This window comes from Pseudophryne corroboree, chromosome 3, assembly GCF_028390025.1.
Source record: "Pseudophryne corroboree isolate aPseCor3 chromosome 3, aPseCor3.hap2, whole genome shotgun sequence".
Lineage (NCBI taxonomy): Eukaryota > Metazoa > Chordata > Amphibia > Anura > Myobatrachidae > Pseudophryne > Pseudophryne corroboree.
In genome coordinates this window covers 465,078,679-465,098,512 of record NC_086446.1, presented here as the reverse complement: position 1 = coordinate 465,098,512, position 19,834 = coordinate 465,078,679, and the positions used below count along the sequence as shown (strand labels likewise).

General features: G+C 45.3%; 1 protein-coding gene across 4 annotated transcripts in view; it reads right to left on the bottom strand.

The window, feature by feature from the left end:
- CACNA1G (calcium voltage-gated channel subunit alpha1 G) overlaps window positions 1-19,834 on the bottom strand; it is a 281,486-nt gene that overhangs the window by 132,964 nt on the left and 128,688 nt on the right. For all 4 annotated transcript variants that reach the window (XM_063960705.1, XM_063960707.1, XM_063960706.1 and 1 more), the window contains exons 10-12: window positions 13,336-13,521; window positions 5,985-6,099; window positions 5,747-5,902 (exon numbers count right to left, since the gene is read on the bottom strand). In XM_063960705.1, the coding sequence (XP_063816775.1) occupies window positions 5,747-5,902; window positions 5,985-6,099; window positions 13,336-13,521 (457 nt within the window). The remainder of the gene's footprint in view (window positions 1-5,746; window positions 5,903-5,984; window positions 6,100-13,335; window positions 13,522-19,834) is intronic.

Sequence of the window (19,834 nt, the reverse complement as noted above, 5' to 3'; positions counted from 1 at the left end):
TATTGCGCCGATGCAGAGACTATATGTATTAATTAGAATAACTTGACATCAGTAACACAATACTGACACCCAATTCCCTGTATATGCTCCACAGAGAGGATTTTTACAGGAATTGACATCCAGTGAGAATAGATATTTCTCTGAAAAAGCTGCTATAACGAAAAGCTATAACATGTTTGTAATAACAACAGTGTTTCTAGTAAAAATGTCTCACATAACATCATACATCCGTTCTCGTGGTTTTCGTGGTTTTCACATTTTCCAGATGCGGTTGGAGTTGCTCTCGGTGCAGCGCACATAGGAGCAGCACCAATAGCACTAAAATTGTGTTGCAGCAGGAGGTGTCCCTGCAACGCCAGCGACATGCCTCCGTTTTAAGGAAAGGAGGCCGTTGCCGCCGTCTCTCTGCTCTAAAACAGCATCAGACTATTAATCACTGACAGTCTGATGCCGTCCTGCATCCATCGTCACAGGACTGTATTGCACATGCGCAACATTGGTGCTCTGCAGCATGAGCCACTAATCCTTCAGGATCTGAATGAGGGCCAATAAGCGGCCCTCCAGTTGCTGTAGAACTACACATCCCTATGCATGCCCTGCTACATTCGGCCATGCTAAAGTGGTTGCAGGGCATTCTGTGATGTGTATTTCAAGATGTTAGGATGCTTACTGCCCACCTCTGCTACAATCAGTGTATAAAATGCTGCTGCTGATGCTAGTTTTATTACTGTGTATATAGCGGCAATAAGGCATGAGGCTGTAATCTGTACAACATCAGCGGAGTTCCCTGCCATACATATAAATTATTGGATGGATTGTACAGTAAATTGAAACTATTAAATTATACGCTTAAATCAGTCTTATTTATATAACATGAAATATTTGTAAAGCCTAAAATAAAGGAATTAGCAATGATACCATAGAAGGAAATGATGAATTGAGTAAGTAATTGTTCTTGTTGTTATGATAAACAGACACTGTCTACTGAGGAAGCTGCGGCTGCCGGCTCCAACACACTCAGCACAAAATCATTTCCCAGTTGGTGGAAACAGAATTTAAATGATGTGAATGTTAAAAGAACCAGATGAATTGCGCAACAAGCGCACTCCAACTGTGCATAAAGATATCATTTGTTTCATAAGGTGCATGGGGGAGTAAGCAGATAGATATATCTTGTGTGGTCATCTATTATCCTGCAGCTGTGTGGTGATAAGTCACTACAGAGATAGATGTATTAAACAGAAGGAACAGCAAGTGCAGCTATGTGGGCATAATGAGCTAGTTTGGAGTAGTAGCAGACATTACGTTGAGGAAATTAGTACAGGTTCAGTAACCCATATCCAAATATTCCGTAATATGGAATTTTTTGAGTGAGAATGAAATAGTGAAACCTTTGTATTCTGATGGTTCAATGTACACAAACTTTGTTTAATACAAAAAAATATTAAAATATTGTATTAAATGAGCTTCAGGCGGTGTGTATAAGGTATATATGAAACACAAATGAATTGTGTGTGTGTACACAAACTTTGTTTAATGCACAAAGTTATTAAAACTATTGGCTATAATTACCCTCAGGCTGTGTGTATAAGGTGTATATGAAACATAAATGCATTCTGGGCTTAGACTTTGGTCCCAGCGCCATGATATCTCATTATGGTATGCAATTATTCCAAAATATGGAAAAATCCAATATCCAAAATACTTCTGGTCCCAAGCATTTTGGATAGGGTACATTTTCTATACAAGAACAGTAGGAGAAATACAAGGTGAGGCAAAAAAACTCCTAGATTTTAAATGTTAACAAAAAAGGCATGGTAAATAGTATTCAAAATGTTAGTACATAAACTAAAAGTGCATGGAATAGTTTATTTTCACTTGGTTTTGAATATGATATCGTCCAGATGGTGGCCTTCATTCGTCATACACATTTATCGTTGATTTCTGAAGTTTCACATCACTCCGGGGGTCATTTCCAGTGTTATCTCTGCTATTTCTTGACAAAACTCACTCTTATTTGTCTGGCTATGTTAACAAGCAGAATTTTTGTTACTGGGCGGAAAAGGAAAATGATCCTCATCTGCTTTATAATGAAGGCATCTACAGAGCAATAGGGCCATCTGTACCCCCCATCTGACAATTGAGTGGTACAAATGTCAACCAAGAACCATTAAAGAACTGAAGGCTGCTATATGCCAAGACATGACTATCATATTCAAAACCAACTGAAAATAAACTGTTCTCCATGCACATTTAGATTATGTACTAAAATTTGGAATAGCATTTACCATGCCTTTTTTTGCTAACCTTTAAAATCTGTGAATTTTTTTTTGCCTCACCCTGTAGCATGCATCACAAATAAGCAGAGTAGCTGTATGCAGGGCCGTTTCGAGGCCAGGCGTGCCACGCGATCACATGGCTCTCTGCGGCCAGTGTCTACAGCAGTATTCCATGCAACCTGATTATGTCCCACCCAAAATGGTCACGCCTTAGAGGAGACAGATGCAAGAGGTCCTACTGGACTTCTAGTATCTGCCAGGGAAAAGGTGAAAACACCTGGAAGGGCTGAGAACCGCTGGGAAGTGGGGAGATGCTACAGTGATCGCGGGTCGCCTCCCCCTGACAACTAGAAAGATGTTTAAAAGGTACCCTTACTGACATATTAAGGTGTCAGGGGAATAACTGGACAGTACTGTGTGGGGCAGAATAAAGTAATTTAGTAACATAGTTGTCGAGGTTGAAAAAAGACAATTTGTCCAATGTCCATCGAGTTCAACCTATATTTTGATCTACTGCTAAGCACTGGATTTTCTTTCAGTAATCCAGATTATATCCTTGGATGCCTTTTTCGGCTAGAAATTTGTCTAACCCTTTCTTAAACACTTCAGTAAAGTCAGACATTGCAACCTTCTCTGGCAGTGAATTTCATATCCTTACTACCCGCACAGTAAAGAAAATCTTCCTTTGCTTCATATGAAACTTCCTCTCTCCTAACCTTAAAGGGTGACCGTGTGGTAGATGCCAGAATCATGTGGGCTAAAGGACCTCTGACATCAGGGGGCTGTCCGGATAGTACTTTGACTATCCACGCCACCAACTACCCTTTAGTAACCCGGTGGTGAGCGAAGTGAGCCTGCGAGGGTATACTTTGGGTACCCTGTTTGGAGCTTGCTCCTACCCCTGGTGACATCAGAGGTCCTTTCCCCAACTTGGTTTTAGCCATAACCGTGACCACGTGTCCTCTGTACAGATCTCACGATAAGCATGGGTCAGATGTATTAAGCCTGGAGAAGTGATAAGTGCAAGGTGATAACGCATCAGCCAGTCAGCTCCTGTCAATTTACATATTGAAGCTGATTGGCTGGTGCGTTATTATCACCTTGCACTTATCACTGCTTTATCACTTCTCCAGGCTTAATACATCTGCCCCACTATCGCTTGACAGTTCCATGTACTGACCCTTAACGTATTTGTAAATTTTAATCATGTTTCCTCTTAGATGCCTTTTTTCTAGTGTAAACATATCTAACCTAGATTCAATTTTGTAACTTTTCCCTGAACCTTTTCAAGTTCTATGATATCTGTTTTATAGTGTAGCGCCCAGAACTGTACACAGCATTCTAGATGTGGCCAAACCAATGATTTATACAGTGGCAGCATTACACTTTCATCCCTTATCTCAATTCCCCGTCTTATGCATGCTAATACCTTATTGGCCTTTACTGCTGCATCAGGCGCCGTGAGCTGTGTGGGTGCCCGCTGCAGCCAGCGTCACTGTCATCAGACGCTAGAGGTCATAATTGACCTCTAGTGTCTGTGCGGCGCTGCTATGGGAGCGACATCATGACGTCTCTCCCATAGAGAGGAGCAGACGGCCAGAGACGCAGGGCAGCGCAGCAGCGGCCGGGAAGCAGGAGCCGGGCTGGGAAGTATTGTGTGGTTTGTTTTTTTTGGTGTTTGTAAGCGGCGCTACTGGGGGCACAACTACAGGGGCATAGCTACTGGGGGTACAGATACAGGAGGCACAACTACTCGGGGCAAATCTACTGGGGGCATAGCTACTGGGGGCACAGCTACAGGGGGCACAACTACAGGGGGCACAGCTACAGGAGGCACAGCTACAGGGGGCACAACTACTGGGCACACAGCTACAGGGGGCACCACTACAGGGGGCACAGCTACAGCAGGCACAACTACTGGGGCAAATCTACTGGGGACACAGCTACTGGGGGCACAGCTACAGGGGGCACAACTACAGGTGCACAGCTACAGGAGGCACAACTACTGGTAGCAAATCTACTGGGGGCACAGCTACAGGGGGAAAATCTACTGGGGGCACAGCTACAGGGGCACAACTACTGGGGGCACATCTACAGGGGCACAACTACTGGGGGCACAGCTACAGGGGGAAAATCTACTGGGGGCACAGCTACAGGGGCACAACTACTGGGGGCACAGCTACAGGGGGAAAATCTACTGGGGGCACAGCTACAGGGGCACAACTACTGGGGGCACATCTACAGGGGGCACAACTACAGTGGGCACAGCTACAAGGGGCAAATCAACTGGGGGCACACCTACTGGGGCAAATCTACTGTGGGTACAGCTACTGGGGCAAATCTACTGGGGGTACAGCTACTGGGGGCACAACTACTGGTGACATTTTATCATGCAATAGTGTCCCTTATTCATGTTACATCACACAGTAGTACCACTTTACCTTATATACGTTACTCCTCACAGCAGTGCCCCTTATTCACATTACATCATACTGAATTGCTCCTTATTCACATTACACCACACCATATTGCTCTTTATTCACATTAGACCACACAGTAGTGCCCTTTCTATATGTTATGTCACATAGTAGAGCACCTTATACACATAATGCCACACATTAGTAATGCATTTCTACACATAATACCACACAGTAATGTCCCTTACACATATGGCACACATTATTAATGTCATTAAAAACATAATGTACCTTACACATTATGCCATTGTTTATTAATGCCCTTATACACATAATGCCCCTTACACATATGCCAAACACTACTGCACAACCAACCTACTCGCACACAGCACTCACATGGTCGCTAACACTGTGAACTCTGCCTCTGCTTGGAGACAGATGTGTCCTCATACATCTTCCCTCAATACACCATGCAGCAGGAGATGCCTGGCATGAGTCAGCTTCAGCTCTGATAAAGTTGGGCACCTTTTTTTGATGAACATGTGTCTTATTTGCATTGCTAAGTAACTAGGATGCACAAGCAGCCTCTTCTGATTAAAATGATAAGCAGCATACTGTACTTATATTCTGTGTGCAACTGAGGCTGTATCTGCATACAAAATGCTACATTACAGTGATTTCCAGGAATACACTGTAATGCAGCATTTCGTATGCAGATACAGCCGCAGTTACACACAGAATATAGGCATGCCGCATATCATTTTAATCAGCAGAAGCTGCTTGTGCCCCTGGACATATCAAATGCCATAGGCATTTGCCTAGTTTGCCTATGCCCTAGGCCGACTCTGGGATAAATTACATATAATGTGAGGGGCATGAATCAGGATTCCCCCCCCCCCCCCTGTGGTGGCCAATGTCTGGGGGTGCAGGGTGCAATACTGGGGTGTAAGGTAGTATCTTCCTGCAAGACCACACCCCTTGTAGCTAGGCCGCACTTCTTGCAGCAAGGCCATGCCTCCTTTTTTGTTTTGTGCATGCCGAAGATGTTACCTCAGTCTGAAATCCTTCTACAAGAATGGCCACCAACAGGTTAAATAGTACATAGTTTCCAAAGGTCATCAGTGCGATAAAGTAGAGAGCTGCCCATGAAGACGTTGATGCCATGCCATTGTAAAGAACTTTATTCCAGTCTTCCTGTGTTAAAATCTAGATTGGGGAATCACATTATTAGTAGATATATATTAAAACTTCAGTTGTGCATTGTACATGCATGCAGAACATACAATACCTGGAAAACAGTTACTGTAGCCCAGAGAAGAGAGTCAAAGTTCTTCCTATCTGGAAGTGTGTCTCCATCTTTCTCAGAGGCAAACTTGCAGCCAAAAAGGTGCATACCTAAAATGCTATAAAAAGACAAACTGTATTAATAAACTGTAATGTATTAAATCAAAACTAAAACCTAGAACAACAGAAGGAGGTGGTTTTCGAAATAAACACACTTTAAATGTTTATGTAATGGTTGAGGTAGGTTAACGTTAAAGTACCCTAGGTCTAGTTTTCAGGTACAACCTGCCATCTGCACAGCTGACAAACAAATTTTAGAATAGAACCCATGAGAACATTTCAAAATTTTAATACACGTGGGATATCCTGGTACTATGTTAGTGGTAATTTAAACTAATAATAATTTAATTGGCATGTTTATTTATTTGTATTTTTATTTATTGTTAAACTCTGGCACACTGTATTTACTCAGAGAGATGTATGTGATACTACTATATCAGAAATACTTTCATTTTTTAAGTTTAATACATAAATAAATAAACAAACAGCTGAAGCAGTTTTGCATTGGTTGAAGTAAGCGACATGGAATGTAAAACCTGTGCAGAAATATAGTGCTATACAATGATAAATATCTGAATGATTTTCTGTATTAGTGGTGAATAACATGACTATATTAATCTGCCACGCATCACACTTCTTTGGCAATTATACAAAGGGTACATATTGACTTGTAAGTTCTGCATGCAGTGTCGAATAAACTGCTAAATTAGGATATGCAAATGAATGAAGTCAGATTTATAGTATTATATTTATATTATTATTATTATTATTACTACCAGTTATTTATATAGCGCACACATATTCTGCAGCGCTTTCCAGAGAATATTTGTCCATTCACATCAGTCCCTGCCCCAGTGGAGCTTACAATCTATATTCCCTACCACATGTACATGCACACACATTCATGCTAGGGTTAATTTTGTTGGGATCCAATTAACCTACCAGTATATTTTTGGATTGTGGGAGGAAACCGGAGTACCCGGAGGAAACCCACGCAAGTACGGGGAGAATATACAAACTCCACACAGTTGGGCCATGGTGGGAATCGAACCCATGACCTCAGTGCTGTGAGGCAGTAATGCTAACCATTACACCATCCGTACGCCCTTATATAGTATTTGTAATGTTTCCCTAGTTGGGCTTGGGCATAATAAATGACAGGACAGGCAGGGCAGGGGGAAGTGGGCAGTCACTGCTGCTTACACGGCGAGCGCAGCAGTAATACATGGGTGTGCCTAGGAGCTAGGAGGGTGTATGAAGGTGGCTGGGAATGCCGGTGACAAGTTATGGATTGGGGAGACATAATGATAACAGAGTGTAAATGTGTTTCCTTCTTGTCTAGATTTACCCCTCCTTTACATGCACCTGTGATTGGCCTATAAAGTGATTTGAGCAACTACCACTGTTCTGAGAGGTATGGATTGGATCAGTGGTTGGAGGGTATGCTGATTCCTGTAGTGCCATGATGGAGGATCTTGGGGGGCCCCAGGTAAGTTAGTTAGAAATACATAAACATATGACCAAAAGTACTGAAGGTTCTATTATAATGTAGTGTAGGACCACCGAAGCAGGGAAGCCTTGGTGTGGCTGGTGGTTTACCATATGTTTGCAACTATATGTAACTGAGATCTCCCCATTACTATGTATTATTTCTATTATTAAAACTGTATTCTTTGTTTTAATCAACAAATATTTTAAAACTACAGTATGGGGCATATTTATTATTGGGTTTTACACTGAATAATTATAAATTATCCCTGGTACTCACAGCAATAATAAATTATTTACTGCCCAGATGTACAAAGAAACACATGCAGGTCCGGAACAGGGACTCTGATAGGAGCCCGTCCCTGTGGTGTGTAAAGTACAGTGAGCGCTGATGTAATCCCTTTACTTTCTACTGTGCATACATGGTCATCAGACTAAACATGTGTGAACGGCCATTAACAGATCCCTCTTCTGGTACATTACTCGATATGTAGCATTTAGGATATAATGGCCCTTACAGAAACCAATGTGGGGCTGCTACTGCAACTGAAAATAGGGGAACCCCTATCATGCATTCTAAGGATGCTTACATTTTGTGGGTATCCCCAGAAAACATCATTTTTTGGGGGGATTTCCCACAAAATTTGTTTAATAAATATGACTCTCTGGGGATTATTCATTTAGCGCTGTTTATTTCGTCCAGGCGAAAAACTGCACTTTTCGTCTGTTTATAGATCGAATTTACATTCGACCTATTCAATACCATCGCCGTTTTTTTGACTGGTCAAAAACAACAACAACACGTAGATTGGTGAATTCGCCGCCAACCCACGTGTTTTGGCGAATTTGCTGGCATTTTTGCCCGTTTTTGGGTTTATTTTTCACCCATGTCGATTCGTCCACAAAATACCCCCCCGAAAAGTCATGGGCGGAAAGTGACTCACAAATGGGCGAAAACGCCCACAATTGAATACACTTACGTCGATTTATTGCCATTTTTTCAACCAGTCGAAGTACTGCACCTTTCCCCCGCTTTTAGGTAGAATTTACATTCGACCTATTCAATGCCCGTGCCGGTTTTTTGACTGGTCGAAAAATACGGCACTGGCGAAAACAGTGTGTATCTGAGAATTTGACACTGATACACGTATTTTGGCAAATTCGTTTGCCCCCCCCCCCCCCCCCCCCCCAAAAAAAGTGAAACGGCATGGGCGAAAATGGGTTAAAAAATGGGCAAACGGGTCCGCAATTGAGTGCTAATGTGTCAAATTAGTGCCACTTAATTGAATACCCCCATAATCTCTTAGAAGTATAGGAATTGTTGCAGATCCTAGCCTTCCATCTGTAGCTGAAGATAACTTTTTTTTATTCCAGTGGCTGAAGGAACAAGGAATTCTGACACACCACCTGCAGTGTAAAGGATATACACCGAAGAAACAATCTCCACAGCTTTATTAAGGGGGTCACTCCGAGTTGATCGCTAGCTGCTGATATTCGCTGCGTAGCGATCATTTTTAAAAAATGGCAAAACTACGCATGCGTATGGGGCGCAATGTGCACGCGTGGCGTACGGGTACAAAGAGCATCTGTTGTTTTGCTCTGCTTGTAGCGACGATTTCATTCGCACAGCCGATCACAAGGAGATTGGCAGGAAGAGGGCGTTTATGGGCATCAACTGACCGTTTTCAGGGAGTGTTTGGAAAAACGCAGGCGTGTCCAGGCATTTGCAGGGCGGGTATCTGACATCAATTCCGTGACCTTCATCGCTGCAATAATCGCAAAGAATAAATAACTACAGGGCTGGTCTTGTTCTGCACAAAATGTGTGGACCCGCTCGGCTGCACAGGCGTTTGCACACTTGCAAAGCGAAAATACACTCCCCCGTGGGCAGCGACTATGCTTTTGCGCGGCTGCTAAAAGTAGCTAGCGAGCGATCAACTCGGAATGAGGGCCTAAGTGTCTTTGAAGATTTTAAATGAAAATGCAGCTACTGTACAAGTTTTACTGAAAGTGACATTACTACACTACAACAATTTCTCACTAACCATTACCTCATCTTAACAATGAAAATAGATTATGTGATTACAGTGCTATCATAATAATGTGCATCACTTTCCAATGTATCTACCTATGGTGAAGTTATACTTTGCAAAATAAAACAAGCCCCTCCTGTGTTTATTGATGTAGTTGGTCTCCACAACCTGTTTTTATCGGGAATATGGGAATTTGTTAGGAGAGACGATCAGAGTGACCTGTGCAATTGATTCCCTCTAGTCTATAACAATTGCACTATGGTTTGTAAGGTATGAAATGTAAATTAAGTTTTCTAGTGTCTGTAATCCAGGCAATGAAATAAAATCACAATGCAGAAGAAATATCATCACTGTAACTATGATTCCCATGCAGAGAACATTGCGCTGCAGCTTGTCATGAGGTAATCTGCATAATGTCTAATAAGAAGTAATGCGGTGAATACATTCAAGTGACTTCTGTGACAAGACGTACTGTATTTTGTGGACAAGCACTTTTTGAATTTTACCCAATGAAAAATAAAAATGCAATGATGTACTGCTCTCCCAATGTCCGAAGGTACAGTATCTGGGTTTAAAAATCGTAATTTTACAATGATGTTTATTGTACTGGTGAAAGAACATATTTCCATGTCAATTTGAAGACTGTAAGAACAAAATATTAATTTAACACTCAAGTGTACTGTAGCATATGACAAATCATCCAATGCTGGAAGATTCTGAACATGTGAGGTAACTAATGCACTACGGCTTTTTCAATCTAAATTTGAAACTCCAGACCACTGATATGTTTTCTATTTATCACTATATATACAAGTGGTCACAGTGAGAACCACAGTTATATACTGAATGATAGCGCAGGTAGTGTAATCAGCATAAAGGTGCATACGCACTGGACGTTTTTGCCCAGTGTATATGCAGAGAGATTATGTGAAAATCGCTGGCCAGAAAATCGCACAGTGCATACACACTAAGCGATTTTCTCCCAGCCCAGCGATTTTCACGGGGGTGAGCCACAACAGTAGGAGACTGCGGAAAGTGGTTCACACGGCCGGTAAAAAAGGCAGATGATCATGTGGGAGGCTGGGAGCACGCATCAGCGCTCATCGCCCGCCCATACACACTAGGCGAAATGTGAGCTACTTTGAGCTCAAAATCGCCTAGTGTGTGTGGGCCTTTAGTTAAATAAACAACCCAACAGGAGTTTGTTGGGAATTTCTAACCCACATTTATAAAAGAGACTTGGCACAAGTTATTATGTTCCATTAAAGTGGCAACTCGCATTAGAAGACAATACCGTATGATACATTTTCAAGTAGGTTGTTAAAAGACCATTCATGATTGTAGTATGTGTACTCAAAGGTGTAAAGCACACCTTAATACATTACTACTGCTGCATTCCCCAGGAGGTACAGTATATAGGGGAATGCCATATAGGCAGTGACAGTCACAGAGGGGTGCTGCTGCGCAGTCCAAAATTCAAATAGGGGGAGCCGCACCAACTGCCAGTGAGTCTCGGACAGAAATTTTTGGGGTGGCAGTCAGTGTGGCTCCCCTACTTGAATGTTGGACTGCGGTGCAGCCCCACCTGGTGTGGCTCTCCTATTTGAATGTTGGACTGCGGTGCAGCCCCCCTCTGGAGCCGCCATTGCATATACTGTAGGTAATCTGAAAAATATTCCTCCACATACCGCCCTGGTACTACCAGCACTGACTTTAATGTAAACCCTGGACAGATCAAGTAACTTACTTAATGCACTTTTGTTCCAACCAGATTTACTGATAAAGTATTGAAGTTACAGTATACTGGGAAATCCTGTTTCTCATTCAGTAGTGTGAAAAAAGTTTATGTTTGTTGGTCATTAATCATTATACTGTATTTACAAACATACTGTATGAAGTACCAAGAGGTATGAAAATTATGAGAATCGCATTGTAAACGCATCCAAATGCACACAATGTCATGCACTGAAAAGTGGCAGCATATACTCTCTATGTTCTAGGCTTGACTCAGTGGAGTGGAGGGTATCTTGGCGACTGCGCATATGTCTAAATGGTACTGCGCATGTGTCTAAGTTGTACTGTGAATGTGATTAACTGTGCATGTGTTTACGTAGTACTGTGCATGTGTCAAATGGCGCATACACACGGTGCAATGGGGTGCCCGGAGGTCGGTATGTGGTGCTCGTACTCAGTATCGGCCCACCTACACCCACTATATTTTCTTGCGATGCCGATCCCACGGGACCGCATATCGGCATCGCAAGTTTATATGCACTATGTTTCCGTGCGATATGGATTATATAGTCCACATTGGACGTGAAATAGCTCCGTGTGTAATGTATGCGGCTTAAATAGTACTGTGCATGTGTTTAAGAAGTACTGCACATGTGCTGTGATGGTCATTGTCGGATCAACAGAGAAGGGGTCCTGTGTGCAGACTTCGTATGGGCCCCCTTCTCTGTACTGCACATGCTCATGTCTCTGGAAACATGGCATCCGCCATTTTCCTGTTGATTTTTGCCACGGCTGCAGTGCTGATGTGGGACACTGGAAAAGTAAGTGATTAAACATGGTTGCAGTGTCTGCGGTGTGGGCCCCCTGTACCCAGGGGCCTGTGCGCACCGCACACAATGCACCTATTATAGATACGCTAATGGTGATGCTCTTGTGGCAGTCGCAGTGAAAATTTATTTGCAAAGTGATTGACAGTCAGGAAGCGTTTGTTGGCGGTAACGGGGAGTGGCCACTCAAATGCAGGCGTGTTGCAGCATATTGCGGGTCCATGTTACAGCTTGCAACTGTGATCCTGTACGCAGTAAACATGGCTCCGGCATCTTATTTCCGACTGCTACTTTAAGTTACTCAGGAGGTCGATGATTGACCAAAGTGTGTCCAATGGTTGCGTCTTCCTACACAAGCAGTGAATCTCAGATCCTTCCTGTAACTATCCGATGGCTGCAACATTTGCATAGTACCACACAGCCACTGTGCACGGGACGGCAACTACAAATATATGTGCGTACATCTCTGAGCAGAGGCGTAACTGTGGGAGGCAACGGAGTCGGCTTCCACCGGGCTCCTTCTTTGTAGCTCTCCCCATGTGTTCAGTGACACCATTGAGTTAAGTTAATTAATGGCTGCTGCTATCTCTTTCTCCCTGCATCTTACACCACACTCTCTTTATTATAGATAGACATTTTCCAAGTGTCATACACATGATAAGAATCCATGACCTATTACACTGGAAGCAGACACCTTACTGATGAAGCTATTTGCTCCTGTATAGGAAGCATGAGAATTCTAACTACATGAAGTTACTTCTCTTACAATTACACGTAACTTCATATAGTTAGGATTCTCATGCTTCCTATACATGAGCAAATAGCTCCATTAGTAAGGTCCGTGTTTCCAGTGTAATAGGTTGTGGGTTCTAATCCTGGGTACGATACTTGTAAAATAATTGTCAGAGAAATAATCAGCAGTGTGAGTGACTGAGCAGATCTGTGTAGTGTGTGGCTGGATACTACATAGATCTGCCTAGTTGCAATGGTTTTGAACTGACAATTTTAAGTAGCTTCATATAGTTAGGGCAAGGGGCACCAATATGTATCTTGCCTCCGGGCAACTGGGATGAACTTACGCCACTGTCTCTGAGTGAGGCCCTGTGTGCGACTATTCATTCTTATCTTTACAATTTCAGTTAATGAAATCTATACATCTTGTTAATGTGCAGCCTTTTCGGGCTGTATCACAGTAAAATGGGTGAGTGCCTACCTGAAGATGAAGATGAAAAGCATCAGTAACATGCAGAAGGTGGCCACATTATCCATTGTTTTCATTAGTACCACAAGTTGGCGCTGCAGTGCTGGCATAAATCTTACTAATTTCAAGACCCTCATGAGACGGAACGTTCTCAGGACAGAGAGACCACCACCCTGTTGTCCAATGATCTCCCACACGCTGCCAGAACAGAACATGACATATAAGTTAGAAATGGTTTAATGGTGGAGAGAAATTAGCATTAGTAAAACAAAAAATATATATAACCGTGTAAATTTTGTTATTTTGCCACCAATCCACGAGCAAATTTCTAGTAGTCTTTTAAAGCAACAATTTTACAGTTTTGAAAATGATTTTCTAATTCATTGTGTGTTTGGGATAATCTGTGCCGCTGAACCATAACTAAAGCTGTTTAGTGAGCCAACAAGGAAGTAATTGAAATAATTCCTGAACAGGGTCAATCCTAGATTTATTGCGGCTTGTATCAAGACACATGTCTACTATGTGATTTATATCGTAGGTCTGCTTGTATTTCATATAACTGTAAAACCATTACATTTATGTATACAAAGATAATTTTATGTGAAAGGAGAAAGGAAAGACACATATATATTATATATTGGAACATTAAATATGATAACCTATACACTTTTTTAGCAATGTTTCCCAAATCCAGTCCTCAGTGCACCCTAACAGAGCAGCTTTTTCATATCACCTTGCTAGAGCACGTGTATTAATTACTGACAGACACATTTTGAAAGACATCACTAGTGATTCTGTGAGGAGGTCTGGAAAACATGTACTATTCCATGTACTGTTAGGGTTCCCTGAGTACTGGATTTGGGAAACACTGCCATTTACTGCATAAAGTACATTCTACGGACATTAATATAACTTGATTTTTTATACGGTCTTATACGGTTTTAATCTATATAAAACCATAACCATACGCTATCATTGTTAGAAAGCAGCAAAACAGTTTATCATGTTAATAAGTAATTGGATCTTGGCCTGTTAGGTGATGTCAAATTAATGTGTGGTCTGAAACGCATAATTATCTGCAAAGATTAGACATGATATGACATCCACAGAGGCTATTGTTTTTAAGGTTTCCAAGTTTGCTTGTTACTTTTCCCGCATCTATGACTTTTTCGGACATGGTAGGAGTGTATGTAGTATTTGAAAAACTGCCCCAGGAGCTCCTGAATATACCAAAAACTGTAGCTTCTGCCAAGAAGAAGAGAGTATTGACTGCATAGGAGAGAAAAGAGTTAAACATCTGGGGAGGGGTGGACCTAGCTGTTAGGAAAGTACAGCCTTTAAGGGGAGGGCTTGATATATATAGGGAAGGCGAGGCCATTTTAAGTCTCTTGGTGATTTGGTTTTATGCAAGACAGTGCTGCGTCTCCCTAGGAAAAGGGGGACAAAGCCTGATAATGCAGAGGAGACAAAGATCCCCTTTTGAAGGGATCTGCATCACTGGGAGAGGCACAGGCGATCCTCTGCAAATCATCTGGCTGTGAGTACTGGTTGTATTAAGGGCCAGTTAGCACAGCTTCCTGCATATGACAGGTTTTAGAAACCATTTATTGTGGTCAGTTTCCCCCTCCCCTCTGTATCGCAGCGGACACACCGCTGTGAGGCGGCCGGGATCCCTCCCGCAAAGTTTCCCCTAACAGGGAGGCGCCCTGCGGGACCTGATCGAGCGGTCCCAGCGCGCCCAGCCAGCGGGAGATCCCAATGCCGTGCGGCGGTGCACATGCCCTCAGCCGCCGGAGGCGGGGAGCAGGGGAGAGACCCGGCAGTGAGCACGCAGCTGAGGAGATTTACTCAGCTGCGGGCAGGCACTGAATGGGTGCTAATCACCAGCGGCCAGGGGGAGAGCCGCGTCCGGGACATTACCAGCGTGCGGGGAGACACTGTATGGCGCCGCTACGGGACTTGGTGTGAAACGGTCTCGTAGCGCATGCGCACACCAGAGACGCCGCAGTGTTTCCGGGCGGCTGTAGGAGAAGTTCTCCTCAGCTTTGTGTGGGGGAGAGGCCGCTCAGTACAATAGCGCGCCTCCCCATATGGTTAGAATTATTAAAAAGGTCTTAATAGTCAGCTATCTTAAATATCCCAAACGAGCGCCATTTACGGGGAAGGGATAGCCCCCCCCCCCCCTGTATAGATCAGAGGGATGTTTTATGTGTGCCAATAGCTCCCTCTAATGGCGAAAAAGTATATGCAGAAATGTGAGGATCTACTTTACAAAATAATCCTTTGGACTATTGTATGTCCAAAGGACTTCTATTATAAAGATCCTGAAAGGAATACAACGAAGCAAGCGGATACCAACTCTACCGCGTAGCTGAGTTACAGTTAAGGGTGTATATCGGCATGTCGGCTGGTGGTTTAAACGTTTTTCCCCCATTTATTTATATATATACATTTCTCATGTTCTGGATTCTATGTAAAGAAGAGAACAGTAATTCCAGCCGGATCCGATAGCCTTGCTCCGTCATCACTCACAGCCTTTCTCTTCCTAGTTAAAAGGGTGGCAGTGCTGTGAAATACCCTGGTACGGGGTTTTAACCAACATGTCTAAAGCAAGGACCCTACACCTGGAAACAGTGCTCCGCATAGGTCATGGCAAAGGACTTGGCAGATGGAATCTCCAGGTGAATCGCAAAATCACGCATGCAGCACTAGAAAAAGGCTGCGAGATTTATATATATATTCATTTATAAGCTAGGATCAGACCGGTTACGGCAGGGGAGCACGGTCGCTGCGTATTCCACGCGGGGTGCCCGGCGTGCGCCGCAGGTGGGGGCCGCCCCCCCCCCCCCTTTTTTGTTTTATCTTCCACAGAGGACCGAGGTGACAGGGATTTGGCAGACTTCGTGATTGACGATGATTGGAAGGATGACGACGAAGAATCCGGGTCGGAGAGGTCGACGGCATCCGGTGAGTTGGGACAGTCTTTATCAAATTCCGCCGCGAGCTCGAGTTCGCGTAACTCTTCATCCCCCTCCTCATCCTCCTCTTGGGCATCGCAGACGTCCGACGCTGATAGTACTGCTAGGACACGGAAGGAGACTGAGAAACTTGCCAAAAGGGCGGCAAAGCAGCAGAAGAGGCGTAAGCGGCAGGCGAATGTGGGAAGAGGAGCGTAGGGCGAAGAAGAGGCGAGATCTTCCGGGGGTAGTGCGCTGCGGGTATACGGCAGTGACGCGGGGCCTGCGAGATAGCTGCCGCAAACAGATACGTAGGGGTGACTTTGTAGACTATTTGGTTTGACTAAGGCCATGAAGAAGGATTACAAAGCGGCGGCCGCTACAAAGGGCATGGGGGCGGAAGCTTCCAGGTCTTTTGATAAATGGCTGGCCGGATTGGGGTGTTTGCGGCTTGCTATTTGGAGGACAGGCCGGAAGAGCACGTGAATATCACCCGGTACCTTCATCTAGTGCACGACATGCAGCGCACATCCTGGGGTTCGGAATGGCGGCGATATGACCAAGAGTTTCGGGAGAAGCAGGACAGGTTACGGGTCATGGACTTCGCGTTCAAAGACCTGGAGGTCTGTCTCAAAGTGACCCGGGCATCCCAGCGGGAGGACGAGACCCAGGAACAGGGTACGGGGGGGCGCCGCGGGGGGTCGTCAGCGCAGGGAGCGGGCGCGGACGGGGCATTTGCCAAAACAGGCGGATTGGCCGTTCGCATGGGCGGGCGGTCTGCCCCTCGGGGGAAATGCTTCGCTTTTAACAGCGGAGCATGTTCATTGACAAACAGTGCCGTTTTCGCCACTCTTGCCAGCAGGGCGGTGGAACCCAACCAGCCTCCTCTCGTTCCAAAGGGGGACGACAGGGCAATCGGGGGAAACAACCCTACCCTAAGCAGGCCGCGAGCGGGACCGCTCAGCAGGGCACCAGCGCCAGTTAAGTTGGAAACTATGGGTAAATGGTTGGGTCTTCTTTATCCTAATAAACGGGATGCAAATTTTTGGTTAGATGTTTTTAAGTTCGGGTTCCGCTTGCCTGTTGCAAGCGAGATGTCCGTGCGTGCGCACAGAACCTTCAATCCGCCCGAGCTTCGCCGATGGTGTTGCGGGAAAAGTGGATAGGGAGCTCAGGTTGAGCAGGATGGAGGGGCCGTTTAAGTCAATCCCGGTGGATGACTTGGTCATCTCCCCGGTTCGGGTGGTGCCAAAGAAGACTCCGGGCGCCTTTCGGCTGATTCAGCATTTTTCTTACCCGCCACGAGCGTCGGTCAGCGACGCCATACCACCGGCTCATTGCTCGGTGGTGTATCAGTCGTTCGACGAGACGCTAGGTATGGTCCGCAGCTACGGGAGCGGGGCCCTCATGGCTAAGATCGATGTTGAGTCAGCTTTTAGATTACTGCGGCATCCTGTCTATCAATTTTGGGGGAATGAAATTGACACCGTGGCGGGAGAGTGTAGCCCGCCCCAGGACGAAGTGTCAAAGCTCCGCGAAACTATTCGCCGTTTCAACGGCTCGCGTAAAGTCACGCTGCGGCAGGCTCAGTCCGTGCGGGGCATGCTGAACTTTGCTTGTCGGGTGATACCGATGGGCAGGGTTTTCTGCAGGAAGCTCGACAGAGCTGCAGCGGGGTGTGCCAGGCCGCATCATTTCGTTCGTTTGTCCTCTGAGTTAAAAAGGGATTTGGCCGTTTGGGCTTCATTCCTGGAGGAATTCAACGGGGTGAGCATATGGCAAGCGCCAGCCATTGACAGCGAGAGTTTGCAGTTTTTTACCAATGCTGCGGGTTCCTCTGGATTCGGCTGTCTTCTGTAGGGATCGTGGTGTGCGGCATCTTGGCCGGCGAAGTGGCATAGCGAAGGTCTTAAAAAGGATCTGGTGCTGCTGGAGCTTTTTTCCCATTATGGTGGCGCTGGAAGTTTGGGGCGATCGGTTGGCTAACCGCAGCATAGTGTTCAGGGAGTTAATCTGGCCGTGGTACATGCGATTAATAACCAAAGGGCGAAATCGCTGGTGGTACTACGGGTTCTTGTACAACTGCTTTTCACTTGCTTGCGTAAGAACCTATAGTTCCGGACGCAGCACGTGCTCGGGTTGGAAAACGAAATCGCAGACGCGTTGTCGCGTGGACAGTGGGAGAGATTTCGGGGGTTTGGCTCCCAAGGCCGAAGAGCAAGGTTTTCACTGTCCCGGTTATGTTTGGCAGGTGACCGTACCGGACTGAAGGGTTTAGCGTTGCGGTCAATCGCGCCGGACACGCGCAAGGTGTACGGACAGGCTTGGAGTGAGTGGGAGGAGTTTGTCCGGGGGCGGCAACATCAAGGTAAGAGCAGGCATCGGCTGTTGCTTTCTGTTAGGTGGCAGCGCTACGTCTCCGACAGGTCACGAGCAGTGGTTTCTCGGTACTTGGCAGGCATTTCTTTTTCTGCAAGCTGCGAGGCGTCCCTGACGTAACGAAAAGCGAAGTTCTGCGGAAGGCAGTGAAAGGGTGGGCGCGAGTTGCGCCGTCGCCACCAGATAGGAGGCGGCCATCGATGCGGCTTTGTTGCCGGCCGTAATAATGGCCGGAGGGCGAGTTGAGTCGTCCAGGTTTGAGACGCTTTTGTTTAGTTTGGCGTTCTCGATGGCTTTCCACGGAGCCTTTCGATTTTCTGAGTTGTTAGCGCCTTCCAAGAGAGCAGATTCGCGTTTGCTGGTCGAGGACTTGGTAGTGGGTGAGAGGTCCTGGCTGTGCAGGTTACGACGCTCCAAGACGGATCAGGTGGGGAGAGGGCGCTGGGTTACAATGGTATCAGCGCTGGAAGAGAGCGTTGCCCGGTGAGGCTGGCACTGCAATACGTGGGGGTGCGACCCGTTAAGGAGGGGTCTGGGCTGTTGCATTATGATGGGCTGCCAGTCACGAAATACCAGTTTCAATGGATGCTGAGTCGCTGTTTGGCGGGCCTGGGCCTCCCACCCACTGCTTTTGGTACCCACTCCTTTCGCATAGGCGCAGTGACGTCGGCTGCTGCGGCGGGCTACTCCAGAACGGATATACAGGCGGTGGGGCGATGGAAAGCAGCGAGTTATAGACGATATATTCGCCCCGTCGCATGAGAGGTCGGTTTGCGCTTGGTGCTTTGCGTAAAGTCGCAATGTATTATGCTGTTACAGTTCTGTGAATTTGTGGTGTTGTGCGTCTGTTGGTGTTACCCCTTTTGTTTTGTTTTTGTTTGTTATCCTACTCAGGGATTAGCTACTCGCCGTTGCTGGCATGAGTCGGCAGCGGGGGTCTGGAGTTATTTGCGATTTTTTGCCTGACTTGACGGACTGAATTCTAATCCATAATTCGGCTAATTTGGTCTAATCAGAGTCCCTCAGCAGGTCTTTACGTTTCACCTCCAGCTGAGTTATTACATGTGTTTCCCATTTTATACCCCCCCCCCCCCCCCCCTGTTTTTATTTCGTTTAATTTTATTTGATTTTCCCCCTTTGTGTCTTTAATTGCACTTCTAAATTGGCAACGAAAA